General features: G+C 28.2%; 1 protein-coding gene across 2 annotated transcripts in view; it reads left to right on the forward strand.

The window, feature by feature from the left end:
* Positions 1-24,062, forward strand: part of LOC129969129 (alpha-catulin-like) — a 315,460-nt gene that overhangs the window by 282,877 nt on the left and 8,521 nt on the right. For both annotated transcript variants that reach the window (XM_056083550.1, XM_056083551.1), the window contains 6 exons: positions 652-738; positions 8,041-8,199; positions 9,663-9,755; positions 12,354-12,563; positions 15,497-15,616; positions 21,523-21,705. In XM_056083550.1, coding sequence (XP_055939525.1) covers positions 652-738; positions 8,041-8,199; positions 9,663-9,755; positions 12,354-12,563; positions 15,497-15,616; positions 21,523-21,705 — 852 coding nt within the window. The remainder of the gene's footprint in view (positions 1-651; positions 739-8,040; positions 8,200-9,662; positions 9,756-12,353; positions 12,564-15,496; positions 15,617-21,522; positions 21,706-24,062) is intronic.

A 24,062-nucleotide genomic window follows, 5' to 3' on the forward strand; every position in this document is an offset into this window, starting at 1 on the left:
ATCTGTAAGAAAAAAAATTGGGCATATCAATATATATATATGAGATATATATTGAGTAATGATCATAAATTGGTATATACGATTTTGCTGTTGCAGAAATGACATTTAAAAAGAACAAGAAGCATTACGTTTCTTTTATTTGTTAATAACTATAAATGAAATATTTCTTCATATTGTTAAAGAGCTGGGTTTATGTATCTATTACGATTAATGCGAGTAATCCAGGGATCATTCATAATCGTTGTTTTAGAAAATTGCGAATTAAAGCGATTATAAATAATCACCGGTAATTATATATAATAAACAATTTAGGACATTTACTGTAATGTGTACAGAAATATCGTTTCCTTATAAATAAAGAACTATTTTATATTGATGAAAACTTTAGACAATTCTCCTTTATATTTGATTGAACATTACTAGGTTTTGAAAAAGGAAATAGAATACCAAGGAAAAGAAAAGAGAATGGGTAAACAAATTGTTTCATAAGTTTGCTTTTTAATGCTGAGAGTGAATTTTTATAAAGATAAATCATCGAACATATGTGTACGTGTTTTATAGCTGCTGGTTTTATTGTATAACTGAAAATATTCACAATTTTCTATAAATATATATACAGTTAATAATGAAATTTTTGGATTTCTGTTTCAGGAGCAGATAGGACAAATGTCTCCTAATGAAGAAATGGAAGCTGCAATACATGAAACACTAAGAGCTGCCAGAGACTTAAAACTTGAAGTGAGCAATAGTGGTCTTCAGTTTTTTTTTCTAAATGTATTTTTCTATGAACTTTAGAAAGTTAAATTATTTGCCTTACAAATAGAGAGAATAAGCGTAGTTATAAAACTGATAACCGTTAGTTTAATTATATTAACGTCCCGTTGTAAAGCAACGCTAGGGCTACTTTGGAGCGGACCTCTTTATTTTGAACCGCGGTCAGATGGCGAGGACATCACCTGAGCTGGCATTCTCCCTCTCTAAGCCGTGCCACACCAGAGGGAGGACTTTTGGCCTCGACGGATTTAACGTGCAACAGAGCCCCTTACACGACGGTTCCTCGGTGGAATCGGGTCTCGGGCCAAGATCTTACCACCAGGCCATCACGGCCTCATAATTATTAGATTAATGTATCGATTATATTCACACTACACAATTGAAAAATATTAATTAGAAAGATACATAAAAAATGAATATGCACACTTTAAATTTTTATTTTCATGTGGTGTTTTGTTTTTAATTTTCAGTTTCTGTTTTGAATTCATTTTTCTGATAATCTTTCAACTTTTTTGGAGTAAACATATAATAACTATACCTTATAATTAACTTTCAAGTCACCAAATCCTCTTACAAGAACTAGAAGTTTTGGCATAATCACTTCTCTCATTTTATAAAGAATTATTTAAATACAAGATTTAATTTTGTTTTTGTATTATTAAGGTATTGTTACATTTGTTTAATTAACATGGCGAAGGCATGAATTGTTGTACATTCTGGGATTTTTTTCTTTTGAAATATTTCAAATTAACATTTTACATAGAGTTTATGTCATATACTTTTCATTTTGAAGGAGCTCAGGATGGAACCCTGCTCTCGCTGATGAAAAGCTAAAGCTATACTGACTGAGCTGTCAGGGCGATCAGCAAAGAATGCACATTACCAGTTTATAGCTATACCCAATGTTTGAGAGACATTTTCTTGGTATTGGCTGACTATTGCGTTTTAAATTTTAATGAAGGAATATCCTAAAGATATGCTAAAATTATACAAAATCCTATACCGAGCTCAATTTTATAACCCATGCCCTCCTCTTGTAAGTATTTCCAAAAGATGGCGGTAGCTTTTATGTTGGATATGCAGATGTAGTTTGGCAGCTGTTGTTCTGTTTGAGATATTTGACATGCTCTCCTAGAGGGCTTTGAAAGTTATATAGGTTTCCAATTTTCGGTCAGGGTGCTTTGTGATTGTGGCTATCTAGTATCCCCGCTTGAGCTTTTGCTTAGCTGGAGTTTGTTTATCCTTTTCTTTTTAAATGCTTGTTACCCTTACTAATGATATACATACTAGCTTTAGAAAGGAAAGCTCTTTGAACTACACGCTTATGATTTTATATGAAACACGATAGTACACGAAAATATGACCAGCGTTTTGCAGTTCTTATCCTGTTTTCACTGAATTCAAAAATTTAATATCAAGTCATGCGTTTATTAAATATAGTGCTGAGAATATAACAACGAACACCATCGTTGAAAACTTATGCATACAATCTTTATTTTGATGTACTTTAAAATAGATTACTTTATAAAATGACATGCAAAAATGAGTATTTACAATTTTTGTTCAAAATATTAAGCTAAATTAATAATTTACTTTAGATATTAAATCCAGTTATTTATTCATGTACTAACTACCTTGTCTACCATCCGTTTCATCGGAAATAATGTTTGCTTTTGTTATTTCTATTTAAATCTTTTATAGTTTAATATTCGTGATTTCCTCACAAAATATATTGAAGCCTGTGATTGTGATAGATTCCACAAACATCCAATGTTCATGACCCACCCTAACAGTGTTAAATCTTATGAATTCATAGTGTTGTTATAAACATAGTTTTAGGGATAATATGTCTTCTGAACTTCAGGGCAATGTAAATTTACATTATTATAAACTGCACAAATATTAAACAGAATCTTTTTCCTTAGATAATAACAATGGAATAATATCATGCGATGAAGTATTTGACGGTACCATGAAAATTGCTTAGATTTGTCCATAATGAAATCTACTCTTAAAACTTATTCAAAAAAAACATTTGAAAATTGCCAAACTTGACGAAAAATCTGCATAATAATTAAATTGGAGAGATTAAAAAGACAAAAATTTGAATTTTACGTGATGTAAAAATCAGTTTTGTGAAATAATATATGAGGGAGTTATTGGGGTTATGCTAAAATTTAAAAAAAATTCCCTCTGAATTAACATTTCTACTACGTAAAGCATATCTGTACTAAGTCATTTAGCTTAATGTCAAATCTTCTGTCTACAGGACTCCAATGCACACACACATGCTTCTTTATTATTGTAGATATCGGAAGTTAAATTAAGCAGAGTTTGCATTGTCAATCAATTTCTTTCATTTCCAATTACTTTCTTAAAAGAAAACTGAAACAGCAGGGTTTTTATTTTTGTCCTAAAGGTTGCATGGTGTTGATATTTCTTCCTTGTAATTTTTCAAATTTTTTAAAAAAAGTGTGAAATAGTTTTAATTGTAAAAACTGTTACACATGTTTTTTGCTTTGCATTATGTGATGATGCATATCAAACTTTATTGAAGAAGAAGTCGTATTTCTGCAACTTAACACAGTGATAATTGTTGGAGCAATTTTATTCTTTGTAATATTTGCATTCTAATATAAATGGGTTTTTTTTCATTTCTTTTTCCCTTGACAATTTGCAATAATTCTCATCTAATTTAATTATATTATTGAATAATGAATAAAACCTTTTACTGTAGGTTTGTCTACTGGAAACATTTATATGTAGTTTCGAATAATTGTTGTCTTTTCTAATTCATAATATTTTTTCGACATCATAATTATGACTTTAATAACAGTGATCATCCATCACATGCGTCATTAAACATTCCATTATTAAGGTCATTTAGGTTTTAATAAGGTCATAATTCTTGAAGATGGGGCAAATCTTTAATTTGTATTTATAGCAAAGGCTCCAACATTACAAAATTTTCTTTAAATCCTTATTCATTAAACATGAAAATAATGTATATTTTTTTATAAATAGAATCATGAATTCTTACTTGAACAAACGGAAACAAATTATCAATAGAATTTGCATTAGAATGTATGGATGTTAATTTAAATATATGATGCCAAAAATATTTTTATTAACATGAAACAAGTATAAAGCGGAAGCAGACGATTTCTAATTTTTGATGAATGGTAAGATGTAGATTTAATATTCATGAATAACATACAGTTCTATCAGATGTTCTTTTTGAAATTGAGACTTCTAGGAAGGGTTTGATTATGTTTTGATTGAAGAATATTAATTTTTAATTGATTTCTCATAATATCAACCTGTTAATTTTCTAATATTTTTTATCCACAATTTTATTAAATCGTCTTGTTTAATTATGTTATTTTCTTATATTGCCTCCACAAAAATGTATGCTTTTTGCTGAATTTTGACTTCAGCTTCATAGCCTTGGTTAGAAGCGGTTTATTGCATTAAATGGTAATATTTCCCACCAAACCACTGCTATCTTCTTTCAATTGTCCTCTTATATGAAATTTCTATGGAAACAAAATTCACTCGTTCTGTTGCTCCAGATTTTTTTGAGCACGCTAACAACATAATTTTACTTAGCAAGAAACCTCATCTATTTAAATTTTTTAAGTTTTACAAGAAAAAGGAAATATTGAACTTTTCAAAACTAATAATAGTATTTCTGATTTTTTTATTTATGAATATGTGGTCTTAAGTTCAATCCAGTTTTGAAGAAAAAAAAAAATCCAGAAATATTTGCTATTATATAAAAAAATCCAATTTTTTCACCCTTCTTTTTGAAAAAAAAAAAAAAAAAAAAAATGGAAAACTGATATAGACGGTACAGCTGTTTCAAATCGACGTATGTAACTTCCCAAGCTGCTTTTATTTTATATGTAAAATAAATGTCATTAAAATTCATTTTAAAGACATTTGAATAACAATGGTATAAACAATTCAATGATTCTATTTAGGTATTTAAATTTTTCAGTTTATTTTAAAAACGTTTCATTTGGTATATAGCAGATACTATTTCGAATTAGTATATAGCAGATACTATTTCGGAATATCCCTACCATGATTTTCTTTACGTTATCTTAGGAATATGGCAAATTTAGATAATTTTGAACTAAGAACTTTTGAATTGTCAATAATGCAATAATTGCTTGAAAAATATATCAATAACATTTTTGACAAATATCAATTGATATATTTTTCTCCAGATAGTTTAACATGCATTTTCAGTTACGTTTACAGCAGAAATAATCAAATATGAAAATGCGAATTCAATAAATAGATCACAATTTATGTTAATCAGAAGGAAGAAAAATACAAAGAAAAAAGTTTCAAGTTTGCTATTTTAAAAGAATGATGTGTGCTTTAGAAAAAGAAGAAATAACCTAAAAAATAATAAAAACCTAACAAATAAATCACAATAATCGTAACTTATGTACAGAAGGACATTTCATTCCGTCCATTTATTTTCTGAGCGAAAATATTTTAGGAGATCGTAAAATTTACAGTTTCAAATTTTTAAGACATATTTCATTTATAATATTTTAAAATGATATAATGAGATTTATTATAAATGAATGTTCCATTTATAAAAGAAAAGTATTGCTTCAAACGTATTATTTAGTTAAATATATACCATCCTAAAGCTGGCGGTAGATAAATAAGTTGAAAAAACATATTTTTACTAAAATATCAAATGCATTTTTTCCACTACTTTTTAATGTCTGAATTGTGTGTTTTTTTATAAATCTTTTGAATTTTGTTTTTAAATTTATTCCTTGGATTCGTTTGCTATTATTGCATTTTATATTTCCATAACAAACATTTCAATGCTAATTTATACTTTTGATTGCTATTTTCTAATTGCTCAATGGAGGTAGAATTTTCTTACAAAAAAGTATCATAAATTAGAATAAAATATATATTTTATTTTCAAATTTGATACAATATTTTTCCATATGTTCTGCAGATCTTGAACTAGAGCGTAATCAATCTGTTTATTTAGAAATATTTTTATACTTATTTTAATATTTCACAACAAGAAAAAAAAATTGAAAATTTCTTGTTAGTCGTCAGTTGAACTCTGCAATGTTTAAAGTTTAGTAAAAATACAGCTTATTTTTTAATTTAAAAACTGAATATATTGTTTATGCTACAAGAATTTAAACATATGGTTTGGTAAATTTTTGAACGCTTTATATCTCTTTTTAACCAAAATGTTTCTTTAATTTTAAAAAAATGTTTGATTATTAACCAGTATATTTTTTTTAGAAACAGATTTTCCAAAGAAAAATATAGAAATATATATTTGTTTTATTCAAAAATTCAAAAGCATAACTATTTTACAACGTTTTTTTTAAAATTGGTCCCGAATATATTCTTACCTTAATTCCTAATATATTCTCATAATTCAATGTATTCTAATACACATACATTTCGAAAGTAAGGATTATTAAAATCGTTGGATGAACCTAAAAAAATAAAAACTCAATAGCTTGAATCGAAATGTTATAAACGATTTCACAATCCAGAATGCTATATAAATAATTCATAGAAATCTCAGCAGTTTTAAAAATATAAAACAGCGCTTTTCTTGGAACTAATCTTTCTTGAAGAATATAGAATGTTAAAGTGGAATTTGAGTACTTTAAAAACCGGAAGCATTTCATTTCTTTCGAAAGTCTTTGTATTTGTGCTGTTTAATATTCTATTTGATATCCGGCTTGGCATTCATAAAAATCGGATAGAAGCACATTTCTTTTTTCTCCTGAAGCTTCAAGGAAATCCATCCAAGTCCGTGGATAAAAATAAAATGCTTATGTTAAGTTACAGGCTTTCAGGGAGGAAAAAATAAAATGCTTATGTGGAGTTACCCGTATTCGGGAGGAAAATTTAAACGAACTTAAAGGATGTGCTTTCGCTTTGTTGAAACAGCAATACCCAGAGACAAAAGTTTTAAATTGAGGCATCTTTGAATAGGGACTGTTAAGAAATTTACTCATGTTTTTCGTTCTAGAAAAAGTACTTTCATTCGACAATGCATTGAAACTGGACAAAAAACACGTATCAAAATATTATAAATATAATAAAAGAGATATCCTAGAGTTGGATGGCATTGATATAATTATATTTGTTGCAAATAGTTACTACTTGACAATGCATAAATCCTATTAATAATTTATATAACCTGCTTTTAATAGCGTTTAATGAATGGAATTAGCACCAATTTCACTAATCCTTAGGATGGGACGATCGTTCAATTTAAGAATCTTTGAAGCAGTTTGTTATTAATATGTAAATTTACTTGCGAAATTCTCTTCTCATATTTGATCCCTCTACTCAGATTTAAGCCCATTTGATTATGGTTAGATTCAGAGAAAGATACCACCGTGGGGTATTTATTACTGAAAAATTCTTAAATAAATAGGTAAAGAATCTCTTCGGTACCAAATGCCACGAAGTAATATCCATTTCTTAATAAATTATTTCATTCTAAGCATAAAAAATCTGTTATTAATTCAAGGATTCATTTATTACCGAAAAATATTAGATCAGCAGATTAACAATTTCTTCGGTATCGTATGCCATAAAGTAGTATCCAATTCTCGAATCAATAAATCCTTTCTAAGTATCGGAAGAATTGGTATTAATTCAAGGTTTCAAGTAATTCCATGTCTCTAGAAGCAAGCTATATATAAATCTAGTAAGTTTTTAAACAATGCAAAATAGTACTTGTTTTTATGAGGTATATTATTACTACTATTAGATGCCCATCATTTATATATCTGTTTCATTATATTGTAGAAATATCCCTTCTAAAGGTGCATGAATTTGTGCATTTTAACAATATAGATAGAGGGGATACCGAATCGCTGAATGTTTTTATGACAAAAAGTAGTTAATTGGTATAGAACGTCGTGAACGAGCTTGTTTCTCAAAAAAGTGTATTTTAGGGATATGACATTAAGATATTTATTTTTCTGTAAGAATAAATAATTGCAAGCTGCTTCGGTTTTATGCTCTTGATATATTCATTAACAAATGTTTATTTAACGTTTTCGATGCACATTTATCTTTATATACGTTTTGACTATTCGAAATGTAATCATTGCACTCATTTAATTGCGATTAAATTAGATAATAAACCCCTATAGGGGACAACAAATTTGCTTTTAATTAGTATTTCATTAATATCTTATTTAATTATTTATATATTAATTTGGCACATTCTTTTGTTTGTAGCTTCAAACGACAGCACTTGAGCAAGCGGAAGAGTTACTCAAATACATGGACAAATCGACTCTGCTAAACAGGCTAAAACACGCTTCCATAACAGGTGATCACCCCCGATTGGAAGAATTTAGTGAAAGGTTTAGTGAACAATCAGATCATCTGCAAGAGGTAAAAATATATATATATATATATATATATATTATTTGTTTTTTTTATTAAGGAAATACTTTTATAAATTTTATTTTATCCGATAAGAATTTTTCAGCATTAATAAACGCATTGTTTTTGCTTTGGAATGGTGTTAGGATGCTCACATAAAATTACTTTCCTATTTTGAGGCATTTGGAACTAAAATTAATTAACGAAATGAAGCGAAATTTCATATTTAAACCGTTAAAGAGGTGAGTTATACGCAAAATGAAAGTACCGAGAGTCGTCGATGCAAAATATTGCACACAAGGAAGATGACCACATTGAAAATGTTGTATGCAATCGAGGGGTTGTCCAAGGGAATTGCTTTAAAGTATGGTAAAAATTTCTTAAAAAGATAATTGACGTAAGAATTTTGCAGCAACTAACTTGGTGCCGTTAAAATGAATCGCTTAAATTTTAAAATGATTTCAAAATGATTTTTATATTGTTATAATTTCGGAAGATTTTGTATTAAACAATGAATTTTTTCCTTAATTTTTATTTAATTAAAATTCTAATATTTTTTTTAAAAAAATTACTAAGTGTTTAATATATATATGCTAATTTTGGTAGTTGTAAGTCAAACGGTATAACTTGTAGACCTTGCACACACCCACACATAAACGTACACGTACCTTTATTATTAGTATAGATTATTCTGAAAAATTTCTGTTAACAATAAACCAATTCTAATTCAAGCATTATTTTCATAACATTCTTCTGAAATCATACTTTATTTATTACTTAAATAAATAAATAAGAAATAAAATATTTATTTGCTTCTGAAGTACTTAATTATTCAACGCATATCTTCTCGATATTTTAATAAGTATATCGCTTATTTGTATGTATTTAATTTATGCTAGTATTCTTCTTTCATTGATAGACTTTTTTTCAATTTTACAAAAAAGGCCAAACTGAATTTTGAAAAATGAAAAATACATAATCATTTTTTCAAATTTAAATCATGCTGGCTAATTTAATGCTGACATGATTTTCTTAATAAAGGATTGAAATCAAGATTATTTTGCATATTACTCAGCGTGAATGAATAAACTGCTTATTCATTCAGGTTGTTTTGTTTTGATAATTTATTCCTCTGCTAAAAATGTGATTATGTTTAAGTTTAATTTAATTTACCAACAATGAATTTAGATTAATTAGATTTTTAAAAAGAATATTAATCAAACATTCCCCTAGTTAATTAAATTTGAACAATTCACAATAAATATTAATTTGTTTTTAGGCAATTTCTTTGATATTATAAATAACAGGAAATTTCAACAGACGAACGTACGTTAACGCTTTAATCAAAAGCTATAAATAAGCATTTAAATTATATTAGTGCAAAAATAATTTATATGCAGATTTCAATACGACGATATTAAACGCTGATATATAAGTAAAGATTGAGTTGATTTATTACTTGCCATTCATAGGTTTGCAAACTCCTTCACCACGTAGCCAGTGCAGAATCAGTTCAAGTCCTGTCGAAGAACACAGAAGCTTGTCTTCAAGTCTATGGACCACAGGTGAGATTAGAACACACACACACACACACACACACACACACACACACACACACACACACACACACACACACACACACACACACACACACACACACACACACACACACACACACACACTTTCATATGAATTGTCAAATATTAAATTGAAAAGTGCAACGTACATGTCTTTTCAATTTATAAAATACATGTTTCTCCTTTGTTGAGTAAATAAATATTTCTTCAGTCCATTCATCAAACTAAGACTGCACCAAAACAACTTCATTTCCGAGGAAGAGAAATTATTGTATAATTCACTGTCTTCCTGGTTTCGGAAGAATGCATTAAAATTGTTGATTGATATACGATGTATTTCCTAATGATAGATGGTGAACCTTTCCTAATGCTCATTCCCACACATCCCATGTGGGAATATGTTGGAATGAGCAGGCTGATAAAAGTGCCAAATCTGCAACTCATTTCTTAGAAACACCCATACCTGCATGCGATTTGAAGAAACAGGCAAAAATCTGTCTTTACAAAAACTAGCAAATTCAGTGGGATTCGGAAACTCTAAAAAAACTTCATACTTGCAAGCCTATCATAGAAAACTGGCCTTCTTTGAATTATAGAAAACATGACACAGTTTTAACTCGTCTGAGAATCAGTCACAATAGATTCACACATAGACATCTGTTATTAAATGATCAATTGCCAACATGCCCGCATTGTGACTGTGGAATAACGTTTTTCATATCCTTGTTGAATGCTCAACGCTTATTTTACTTCAAAACAACAATAGTGACTTTGCCCTTGTTTTCACTACTGGCCCATTCAAGATTCCTTCTCTGTGTAGATCACAAACGTGTGATTGACAAATTATATTTATTTAAAAGAAGTAATTAAGAGGTATTCACATAGATCCGGCCAATCGATTTCTAAATCATTATCTCAGTCTTCTACGAAACAGCTTTGTCGTATTTTCAAAACAGTGATGTCTCTGCCTCATAGATGGTTAGACTTAATGGGGGGGGGGAGGACATGCTCAATTTTATGATAAAAGAGTGCAATAAAATAGTGATGGAATAATCTGTTATCCTTTCCGGATAACTCATATATTCAGCATTTAGGTTAAAAAGGCATTTGCACACTATCCACCCGGCAAACTTATATAGATCAATATCATATGATATTAAACAATACTGCAATATTATATAATATTGTTGAATATTAAATACTAAAAAAAATACTATATAATATTGCTCAATATTGTACAACATTGGGCACCAAGACGTGCTATATGGATATAACATTATGGTTTTGTAAAGTTGTTAAATGTATAAATAAATTATTATTTTCTTGCACAGAAGTTTGTTCCAATGTTTATTTTTCAAGAACCAAGATATTCTTCGAGGAATAAAGTATTCTAAGTAATTGCAAAAAGAAAACTAAAAGAGGGAAATTTCACAAAAACTAGCAACAATTGTTGCTGTAGAATACTTAGTAGCCGGATTAAGACAATTCGCGGTCATATTTAATGCGCACTTTGGTATCCTTCTTTTATAAGCTGGACAATTTAATTTCACATTTCAAAACAATTTTAAACTAAGAATAGGTTTATGATTTATTTTAAAACATATTTTATCATGTGAGAACATGATGTTGTTTTGGCTTGCGGTTTTTGAAGTTATTTGAAGGCAACACATTGTTGAAGCCTCAAAATGCGTAGGCAACAAATTGGCGAAATATCCCTTTTTTATTTTGTAGTCGGCTTTCACAGAACAGCTTTTGAAATATCTATCGTCTATTAATGTAGTTTTATTTTGAAGTCGGCTTTCACAGTGTAGTTTTTCCCTTATCTATCGTCTGCTAATGTAGTTTTATTTTGGAGTCGGTTTCCACACTATAGCTTTTGAAATATCGATCGTCTTCTAATGTAGTTTTTTTTATTTATTTTTATTTTAGTGTCTTTCTTAAGAGGCATATATTTTATTTATTTATTATGCCTCATGAATGCGCAGTATTTATATTTGTGCACAATATTACTAAAACCGACATTTAATACTTAGTAAAATAATTTATTGAGATCACTAAAACAGAGTGGAATCTATAGATTTATAATTGACTAAAGGCTGATATTGTCCTAATGTTTCATTATTTCTAGAATTATTTTATTAAAATTTATTTGTTTGAAAATTAGGCTAACAATATCTTTAAAATCGATTTACGTAAACCTTTCAGCCCACATAGGCAGCTACCTGTTATGTTTAGTCTGAAATTCGCAACCGCTTGGATATGATCTCAGCTATTATTTCTATTAATTGTGTGTTTGACATATACTTTCATTCTGTAAAAATTTCATGAAAAATGGTAATGAGTCATGTCATTCAATAATTCGAATCTATTCTCATTTAGTATTTTCCTTGAACTAAGCATTCACCGGACTTTAATATTCTGTGAAGATTGGACTGAATACTTTCCATTTAATATAAAAATAACAATAACATGTTCCATGAATTGAATTCTTATAGCACTCTGTTATCCTGTAAGAACTTCAGCAAGAATGAAAATAACTGAGGTCTTTTGAATATTCTGGATCTATTCTGAACTATTATTTTCTAGGTGCTAAGCGCTTGCCACACACTCTTCCTTCACCCTAGCAGCAAAGTGGTGAGGGAAAACGTCGAAGTCTTCATGGACGTGTGGAAAGCCCTTGATCAAGACGTCACAGCTCTAGCCCAAGAAGTCGCCGAACTCTGCAGAAATTCGACGGCAAAGCCAGAGAAAGTGGCGAATACGAATTATTCTACGAATCCACCTGCTGAATTTAATGTGAGCTACTCACAAGTATTTAAACATATTGTTCTAGAGTTTTTGTTTTATCGTTTTCAAATATATCGATTTTGACATGAAAATAATATGACAAAATAAAATGTGGCTTAGTTCCCACTAACTAATTATATTGTTTGTTACTGCTATATTAATATTATCAATCTAATATAATAATTCATAATTATCAGTGATTATTCACGGAACTAATTGGTGATAATGAGTAAGTGCAGCACATAGTCCCCCATTTATTGCATTTATCATAACATGTACTGTTAAAATTTGAATGAATTAGCTTTTGAAATAATTTAAATATCTTGTATTGTTTTTTTGTATATATTGTCATTGTAATTGATAAATTTGATAAGTAAATGAAATCACAAGACATTATGGGTAATTTCTTATTTATGGGAATTTCTTATCATTATAAATTAAATTAATTAAATCTAAAAAATTGTACATTTTAGAAGCATAAATACTACCATACAAGTAAAAATATATATTTCATAATATAAAATTAATTTTGAGTAGATAATAGAGATTAAAAACTAACATAATACAAGGACCAAAGCCTGATAATATATGTTATTTTCAATTTCTGCATTTTTCCTGAACCACATCCTATAAACTGGACTTTTAAATTATTTTGCCCAAAATTTTATTTTTATTTGAAGTAAAAAAGTTATTTAAATTAATATTAATTCCAAAATTTAATTGAGATAAGGGATTTCAATCAACTGTAACATAAATCTTTAAAACTATTTTGCTGTTTATGAATGCTGAAGCCGACCGTATACAAAATTCTACGAATAGCGGTAAATGATGCACCTTTTTCTACAAATTTCAGGACTACCGAAATATATTAATTAAAGAAAAAGCTTCGAGTTAAATATATATTTTAAACAGATAACAGTAATTTATATTTAAAATAAAATTTGTCCGGAATGCCAATATTTTTAAATATATTTAATTCACATTCAAAATCTGTAATCCAACTATCGATTATAGTTATTTTTAAATAAAAAAGAGAATGAAATTTCTAATTTTTAAAAACTTTGGCCTATTTGTGGCAATTCAAATCATGTGATCATTATGTGAGCGAAGATTACTTCATAAGAAAACTTTATTCAATTTCATCTATTATCTCTTCAAGTTTCTAAATAGCTTCCGATGAATTTCAAAGATAAATTTTTAAAATGACTGAAAGAAATCTAGCAATATGAAAAGACGTAAAAATTATCTAAAATTGGCAGATTCAAAAAATGTGAAGATTTCTAAAGGCTTCAAAAAGTTATAATAAAACAAATATTAATCACTTTCGCATTATTAAGAATGATAACTTATTCAAAATACTTTTACGTGTTTTTTTCCCCATATCGAGTTAAAACATTTTGAAAACTATTCGTCGAAAATTTGTTTCCTCGAATTTGATATCTATCTTTCTTGATTATCATTATACCTAAGCCCTTTTCTTCATTTTCTATCATTTCTTTTTACAAGCAACCTAGCCTCGACTTTTGTAAAATTGTCGTCAAAATAAAACTTTAATAAAATTGCCGTTAATTACTTCGTTTCTTACATACCATAATGTATATGTCTTTATTCTCAGGATCTTAAACTTGAAATATTTGAATTTTACTCCCACGTAATTTTGAGGTTAGATCATAGGTGTACATGCATGAGAATTGATTTCAAGAATAGAACTATTTTGTTAGAGAGAATGAAGGGAGTGTTCATTACAATCAGCGGGATACATAAAAACACCAAAATAAACAAATCGTAATATGAAGTTTATGGTGCATCTTCTGTCACCTTTAAACAAATAAAAATTAAAGCTCTTATGGCTATTTCTGAAAACTATTCCTTCAGTTAAAATATTCAACCATGGTAAATTTTATAATCACACTTTATTGAGATAGCAAATTTCATTTAATCTTTGTTTCAAACTCCATTAAACATTAAAAAGATGGGAGTAGGAAACAAAATGAATTTATTACCAAAAGTTATATATAAATGTAGTTATTTTCGATGGAATTCAAACATTTGTCATATCTGTAGATACGGTTTTCGATTCTGCCTTCGAACAACGTTGTGAAGTAAGGTGACTGTAATGCTCCTTTAAAATTTTGGATTTATATATGTGTTTTTTTAGTTTTCTTTTAAGGGAATTAATTATACGAATCAGATATTCAAAAACATTCTCATTTTTTGTACACTAGGCAATTCGCTCGTTGCCAGTATTTCCATCATGCTCCATTTCATCTGAATCATGAAATCATTTCGTTAAACGATATATTTTGTTAATACAGATATTTTTTTTCCTGATTTCTTGTGAACAGGCTTAAATCAGACATTTTTCATCTCTCATCTGAAGTATAGAAATGGCTAGAACGAAAGCTTCCAGACTAATGAGGGCCTTCAGAGAAACATTAAGTGCCATTTAACATTACTGGAAGCAATCATCTTTAAGGAGCATACCGGAAACCCTGCTCATTTGTATAAATAAGAGTTGAATTTTGGATTACGTTTTAAAATAGCTATGTTTGTAATAAAGATAATAAATTAGATAATAAATTAAATTCTTCGTCTGATCTTGCCTTTTTGATGCTTCTATTGAGCTTGAGGGAAAAAAAAAGCTCTCTTAGTAATCATCTCATATCACTGGAGGAAATCCTGATCTGTTATATAACAAATGTCTGGATTTTTGCTTTGATTACGATTGAAAGTAGCTATGTTTGTAAAGATGATGAATTACATTCTTCCTCTGATTTTCCCCTTTTCGATTTTCGAATGGAATTTGAGAAAAAACAAACATATTTTTTAGCAATCATAATGAACCAAATATTTTTCATACGTTTCACTGTCAACTTATTCCTACAATTATTCTTAAAATAGTTTTGTCCCAAATCTCACTGAAATGCATCCATTATTTTCAGAGACAGCAGACGAGTCATCAGTCTCCGAGCAATCCGAACAATCACTCCACTGTGCCAAAGAGCATTGTGACAACCAATCAGCTAGCTGTTCCAGGGCAGCCCACCAAACTAGACGCTGAGGTACGGAATTATCTGTATTATTTATGTGTTATTATGTAATCCGTTTCGTGCAATATCTTTAAAAGAAGTAGCAAGAAACGGAGTACATTTTGAACCAGTTGAGTGGTCTTCTCAAGACTTCCTAGTATATTCTATATAATAAAGGTCTGTTCTCCACCCCCTGCTTATAACTTTCGACATTTGGATAAAGCTACGAATATTAGCGAGCAATATTAATGTTTGGCGATTTTATTCGATGATTAATTCCTGGTGTACGGTTAATATGCAAATACCTGAAAACCGAATTTGTACTTTGAACGCATTTCCTTCACCAGATTAAAGCCAAAATTTGGCATAGAACTATTATGGTAGTCGTAGGATTACATCATACATTTCATATTTTTAAGTCATTATGTATTTGAATTATTAATTTTATAAACACGTGAACGTTCCGTCCGATAAATGTTTAACTCTCTTATAGATATTCGATTCCAAATTCTCAAGGAACTTAGTATTAGAGCCAGACCTGTACGCTAATTTTATTTATCTAACTTTTTATATTTTGTCGTTTTCATGTTCACTTTTACTCTTACAGTCAGATTTGTTCTTTATGATTTTGTTCAAAATTTGATAAATAACTAAAAATGTAATGTTAATCTTGTGTACCAGGTAGCACAAATAATTTTTAGTTTCGTATTCATCGAGGATATACTGACATGAATATGTGTAAGAATTCAGTTTTCGTATAAAAACAAATTTATTTATGATTAACATCGACTATCAATTTATATTAGAGTTATAGATGCATATGACTCAGGCTATGTTCATCAAAAAACGATAGTAAGTAAAATATTTTGTTCAAGACACATAAAAAAAAATTAAAAATTCCATGTGGCATATGTTTGTCCAATTATAAGGCAAAAGGAATTAAGATTTAAAAAATATATTCAATTTGTTTTCCTGTTTTTCAGAACTGTAAGCTTTACACCCAGATATATTTTTAATTATCTTTTTAAATTATATCAAGTTTATTCAATTAAAAATATTTTTATTATATTATTGCAGCCTTATATTTTTTCTGAAAATATAACGGATAAACGGCGCTGGAGACTTTGAATACAGTATATAATGAACATAGGTTGCATTTAATGTTTGGACCACATTGACTCAAACGTTATTTTCGCATAGTAAATACGAACGGAATTACGCGTTAATACTGTTTTTTGAACGAAGTTGAAAAAAACGCGAATGCGTTCTAATGGGGAATTCAAATACTAAAAATTATTTCAATATAAGTTTTTAATTTCAAAAGAATTCTGTTTTGAAATAGCTAAATTCCGTTTCTTCTGTATTTCACAGCACGCACTTGCGCGTGTAACAAAATAATCGAATCATAAAAAGTAAATTCTATAAACTATTATCATTGTTTCTAATTTCCTTTTTAGAAAGCATGTAATTTTGCTTTATTTAACCAAATAAGGACTATGATTACACAATGGCAATTAAAAATGAATAAATCTGATATTTTTAGGTAAATGTATTTATCTTTTAATTTCATTAAAATTATTTTTCAAAATTGCTAGAATTGATGCATATTCCATAAATCTCTCGATTCATTATTCAAAACATCAGATTTGTACGTATAAAATGAAACAACGCATATTTGAATAGAATTATTCCATTACATTCTTCTATCTTTATTCTGTTTTAATTATTTAAAGAGTCTCTGAATCCACATCTGCATTCTTTAAACTCTCTTTAAATAAAGTATTGGACACATGCGGATCTAAATTAACGAAACAATAAAGCCATCATCGGCTACAGCAAACTAAAGCATTACCTTGTATTTCAAGAAAGACATAACAATTTGTTTCTTTTTTCTTCCAAAGTTCCACGAGAATGAAATAGTGATGAAGTAAAAGCGTAAAACTTTATCGCATGTTTAGAGCCTGTATTAACTTCAAGTTCACTTATTGATCTTTCTTCACTGAGGTGTTTAGAAGAAATAATGTCGTGAGAAAATTAGCTTCAAAGTTAAGCAAGCACTTTTCTTGTGATTTAAAAGAATGGCTCTCAGAAGAGTCATTTAAGGCTTTCTAATTTTCTACATCGGCAAGATTTCTTGCACAGTGCTGGGCATTTTGCAAGCATATCACGCGCTTGGGTGTTGTAATTTTTAAAATGTCAGGAAAGTGCGTCTTATATTTTCTAATGGTAACTTAAACGCGAGCATTAAGTTTGGAAAAATGAAGAGATATTATACTTTTAACAGTATAATGCGCAATATAAAGCTTTATATGTTTTATGGTATTAATATTTAAACATATGAATGTTGCATAATATTGCTTGAATCTGAGAGCTTATACGATAATGCTGAAATCAGTTTTAAAGCAGAAAATAATTTATTAAAATATGACTTATAAATAAAAGGAGAATATAATATGCTTTTAACTGTATAATGAACAATATAGTACCTTATATGTTTCACGGTGTAAATATTTAAACATTTGAATTCATGCATAATAACACTCAAATCAGTTTTAAGGCAGAAAATAATTTATTAAAATATGACTTATAAATAAAATGAGAATATAATATGCCTTTAACTGTATAATGAACAATATAGTACCTTATATGTTTCACGGTGTAAATATTTAAACATTTGAATTCATGCATAATAACACTCAAATCAGTTTTAAGGCAGAAAATAATTTATTAAAATATGACTTATAAATAAAAGGAGAATATAATATGCTTTTAACTGTATAATGAACAATATAGTACCTTATATGTTTCACGGTGTAAATATTTAAACATTTGAATTCATGCATAATAACACTCAAATCAGTTTTAAGGCAGAAAATAATTTATTAAAATAATAAATAAAAGGAGAATATAATATGCTTTTAACTGTATAATGAACAATATAGTACCTTATAGGTTTCACGGTGTAAATATTTAAACATTTGAATTCATGCATAATAACACTCAAATCAGTTTTAAGGCAAAAAATAATTTATTAAAAGATAACTAATAAATAAAAGGAGAAGATAATATGCTTTTAACAATATACTGAGCAATAAAATGCCTTATATATTTTATGGTGTTAATATTTTATAGTAATATTAAGCATTTGATTTTATACATAATAATGCTTAATTCTGACCGCATGCATAATAAAGCTCAAATCAAAGTTTTAAGGCCAATTTTTTATTATTATTATTAAATTATGATTTATAATTAGAAGGAGAGGCAGTGGTAATATGTTATCTTCATTTTTTTATATATAATTTAATAAAAGTGAATCTCTGTGTCAGTATGTGGAAAGGGGGGCTTCTACGGGACAGATAATTTGATAAAGAGCTAACAAAATTGACACTTATATATTGTAAAAAAATTAGATTGCCCCATCTCAAAAATTTCTCCCATCTGGGAGCAATTTAAAAAAAAAACCATTAAAAATGAAGAGAGATATGGGGATTTTCCTCTACAACTCCCGAAAATAATATAGCAAAAAATTATAATTACATAATGACATTTTCATTAATACGAAGTTAATTGCCTTGGGTTTTTTTTCTAGAAATAAAAACAATATATATTTTAACGTATTTTTAACATAATTTTTAAAGAACCTTATTATTATTAGGTGAAATTCAAACTTAAGGAAATAAGTTTCATTTAATATTTATTCGCTTGAATTTCTTTCATTACTGAAAACCAAAATAAAGTTTGTGCTAATTTTTGTGCAGTTTATATGGGAAAAAATCAAAAAGTGAAGTTACAATGTCGTAAAAGAAAGCAAGCAATTTGGAATAAATTATCTAGATATTTAATTATGTATTAGAAAAAGGACTTCTGGGATTCAAGTGCCTTACGAAGACTCTTGTACACGAGTAATGGATCACGCGTAAGGCTATTGAAATTAGATTGTTTTGTGTGTTACAATTTGATAAATAAACATACTTTGTTGAAAAATTCATTGGAATCAGGTCTGTATAAGAAATTTAATCGAAAGTAAGCATAAGCATTATGCCCGAGAAACTAGTTTGTACACAATAAATTATATTTGCAATAGATATCAAATCATATCGCAATCTTTCGATTATGATTGCAAATATATGCGATAAATGTTATTCAAAAAATATTTATTTCCACAAATTTTATCTTTGTATTATATTTATTTTATCTTTGTCATTATCATTCTGTGATGACAAAATAAGTAGAGTTACAAGATACATTGAATAATTTTAGTGAAATAGTTGATTCTATAATCAAAATTTTTGTTATAGAATAGAATTTCCAGATGAAGACCGATTTTTAAATTTATTAACTATGATTCTCAGAGAATTCTGTATTTTCCAGTAAGCAATATAAACCAGTATAAATATTAAAATTGTAAATTCTGCTAATATTTATATTATTTTATATAAACATTTATCTTTCAAGTATTCTTAATTATTTTTCGTGGTATTTCATGCGAAATTCCCAAAAAGATAATGACACGGAAGAAAGTATTAAAATAATAACAATTTAAAGTTGAGAAATGGTGATAATAATATTTCATATTAAATTTCAACTGCGTTACTGTGATTCGAATAAAATATTTGAATTTATATATACGCTTCAAAGCAATTTTCTTCAATTGACTTTAAATATTTGAGATGGAATTAATTTTATAACAGTTTTCAATATTATCGAAATGGTATAAGACTGATGCAAAATGTTTTGTTTTATTGCATAAATTATCTCTTTGTGTTAAGGACCTAGGATTTTGAATAGCTGAAACATATCTCAAAAGTTGGTCAAATGCGACTCTCCCAAATATAAGAATAATATTCTTAAACTTAATAGATTTTTACCACATGATTACATAAAACATTTAACCTTATAATCATGAATATTTAAGTCAATGAAATAATTTTATTAATTAAAATACATATGAAAAATAACATATTCCGTATAAAATGTAGAAGACAGAATTGACTTGCGCACAAGGTTTTTCAAAAAAATATATAACTTATTAAGAAATGTTACACTAATATACTCCCAAAGAACATAACTTCATAATCATGTAAAGTGATACATATTTTAATTCTTTTGCTTGAGTCATTTTACTTTTTATGTTCTTAAAACATGATAATGCTTAAAAAAAATCTTTAGCATATTACCAAATGCTGAAAAAAGTATAATCACTAATGGTTTGATTGCGCATGATTTTCTTTATTATGTGTATATAAGCATACATGCAAAATTTCATACTGATACGATGGACCATTTTTGTTTAATCCTGCGTTTAAGCTCTGAAATTGTAGTAATGAGAATCTCAAGCTGGCTTCTCTGACCCTCCGGAAGGCAAATGGAAAAATCTGAATGACCGGACCGCTGCAACAACAGTACTGAAGGGAAGTGTGGTTTAGTCATAAGGGACATCACTGGCCACGGCACAACCCTTCCTTAAGGAAGCCGTCTCATCATCAATGAGAGGGACGTTTTTGTTTTCCTACAAATGTGGCGAGAACCAATCACTATGCCGGAAGCTTCTCATACTCATTTACGTGGTGTCCCCCGTGGAACACGTAGCATTGAAAAAAAGAACTTTAAAGTGAACGTTTCTGACTGAAAAAATCATCATTGAACTTCATGTTTTTGCTTTGTTTTTTAAAGTAATTAACATACATACTTATACAATACCAAAAAAATATTCAGAAAATGTTCGGCTATCAAATGAAATCATAAAATTTTTTTGAAAATTTAAAGGTTTAAAAGTCTTATGAAAAAAGGAGATGGGATAGAATTATACCCTTTCTACTTTTGTGCCATTGTGTCGTAGTTTATTTTATGGATCCGATAACACATATTATTTTTTCATGTGATTGAGATGCCATTGTTTATATGAATGTCTTATTTTTATTTACTTTTTGGAATAGGAACAGTCTAACATAGCCAAATTGGGCTTAGAAATGAAACAGCTGACATCAGAAATGGATGCTGAAACGGACAAATGGCCAACCGCGGACAACGATATTGTTCGCAGGGCAAAAACGATGTCAACTATGGCCTTCTCCATGTACCAATTCACGAGAGGAGAAGGCGAGTTAAAAACAACGCAAGTAAGTTAGAGAGGATTTCGAATCAATCGAATACTATTTAATTTAAATTAATTTTCATTATGGGCCTGTAAATTGAACCTATTTAATAAAGACTAAATAAATTAAAAAGTAGGTTTCAATAACTGTTATTTATTAAGATTATGAAGTTCACGTTTAAGGAAAACAAGTTTCAATATCTGTTATTTACTAAGATTATGAAATTCAAGTTTATGAAAAACATGTTAAAATATCTCTTATTTAATAAAATTATGAAGCTCAGTTTTCGCGTGCTTTTTATGTAACAATTCAAATATATATTAATTTCCATGTCTTAAATATTTTTAAACTTATATAGCGGTTAAAATTAAGGTAATTTATATAATAGTTTATTTACTACTAGCCGCCTTTGGCGACCAGCCGGTTCGCCAATCTTAATGTTTGTTTAAATTTTAATAATTAAATAGGTTGAACCGGAGTTTAACCCTCTTCTTCGCCATGTTGCGATAACGCGCCAAAGCTGGCAATCTTTATTATGCACTATAACTGAACATCTGCTCCTTTGCTTTTGAACATTTCGCAAGGCGATTTTTAAAAATTGCGCCAAGTAGGGGATTAAACTCCGGTCGTACCATTAAATATTTTACTCAATTCCAACTTTAATAGATTCTTCAGCAAAATATTTTAAAACTTCAAATTTCGATAGTCATATAATTCACTCATAATATTATAAAGGCCTTCAGTCATAACGTGATATGTATCTCTCTAATTTTCTGTTACCCCTCGTAGAATTTATGCTTTAAATTAAAGTGTAAATGATTAATCTGCAATTAATATAATAATATTATTTACTGAAACAAAGCATTTTTTTTAATAATATGATTACTGATAACAGAGTCACTGAGCGTTTAAACTTTATGGGCACTAAAGAATATCTTTCTTAATTTATGTAATATCTCAAGCATTTGTCAACAAAATTTTCTCAGATTCATCATGAACAGATCGATTAATTAACAATGTTTAATTTTAAATGCATCAAACACTAAGGAAATAAAATGAATCGTTTAAAATAATCGATCGAAAACAGGTTTAAAAAAACTACTTTAAAAATGATGTACTTAAAACTATAAGCATATACAAAAACATATATAACTAATATAAATACAATTTAATTACAAAAACAATCAACTAGCCTAAAAATAATTTAAATCATTGAAAACAGGTTAATAAAAACTACTTAAAAAACGATGTACTTAAAACTATAAGCATATACAAAAAATATATAACTAACATAAATACAATTTACTTACAAAAGCATGCAACTAACCTAAAAATAATTTAAATCATCCGTTGATATGGTTGTCATGCCAACAATCAGAACACAATGCGCATGCGTGAATTTTCTTCGCCAGTTACGGTAACGCAAATGCGTGAATTTTTCTACGCCAGTTGGGGTAACGCTATTCAAATTATACATTTTTAATTTCCTTTATTCTGCGTTATTTTAATTCAAAAGTACTTCAGAATTAATCTGAAATATGGATTAATTAACAATGTTTAATTTTAAATGCATAAAACATTAAGCAAATAAACAGAATCGTTTGAAATAATCCGCCGAAAAATGTTAACCCTAGCCTCATTACTGTTGAGAGAAAAAATAACTGAAGCCTTACTCATTTGGCGGTGGGGAAAATGGAAGATTTTTTTGGAGGGAAAGTTAGTTTTTAATTAATAATTAAAATTGTATTTAAAATTTCAAAAAAAGGGACCCCAGGTGCACATTCCCGATCTCTAAGGTATACATGTACCAAATTTGATAGCTGTATGTCAAATGACCTGGCCTGTAGAGCGCCAACACACACACACACACACACTTTGAGCTTTATTATAAGTATATAGATTTGCTGTTATAATATGTTTATAATCATTATTAATTAATTGTAATAGTTAAGGAAAAGTAATTTAAGAAAAATCACGCCATTAAAATAGGAATGAAAATAATAATTAAAAAAAAAATAGATGAGTGAGATAAAAGACTTATTCTTGTTTTCTTATTCTCTTTCCTTTTTCATGCATTCTAATGAAAAAACTTGATGAAAATGAGGATTAAGATATAATTATGTTCTGAAATCAGTTTTTTTAAATCATTTAAGAAAAAATATAGTAATTCAGATGCTTTAATAAATTCATTTATCATTTTTTATTTATTGTCAATTTATTTTTAATAGTACAATATTTATTGATAATTTGTTTAAATTGGTTACATACCAATTTTTAATAAAAAGTGTAAAGTAGCTTTATAATCACCATCTTTCGAAATTTTGCTTCTCTGTTAAATATTTAAGATATAAAAATAATTTAAGGGAACAGTGGGCTCTATT

The sequence above is a fragment of the Argiope bruennichi genome, chromosome 5, assembly GCF_947563725.1.
Source record: "Argiope bruennichi chromosome 5, qqArgBrue1.1, whole genome shotgun sequence".
Lineage (NCBI taxonomy): Eukaryota > Metazoa > Arthropoda > Arachnida > Araneae > Araneidae > Argiope > Argiope bruennichi.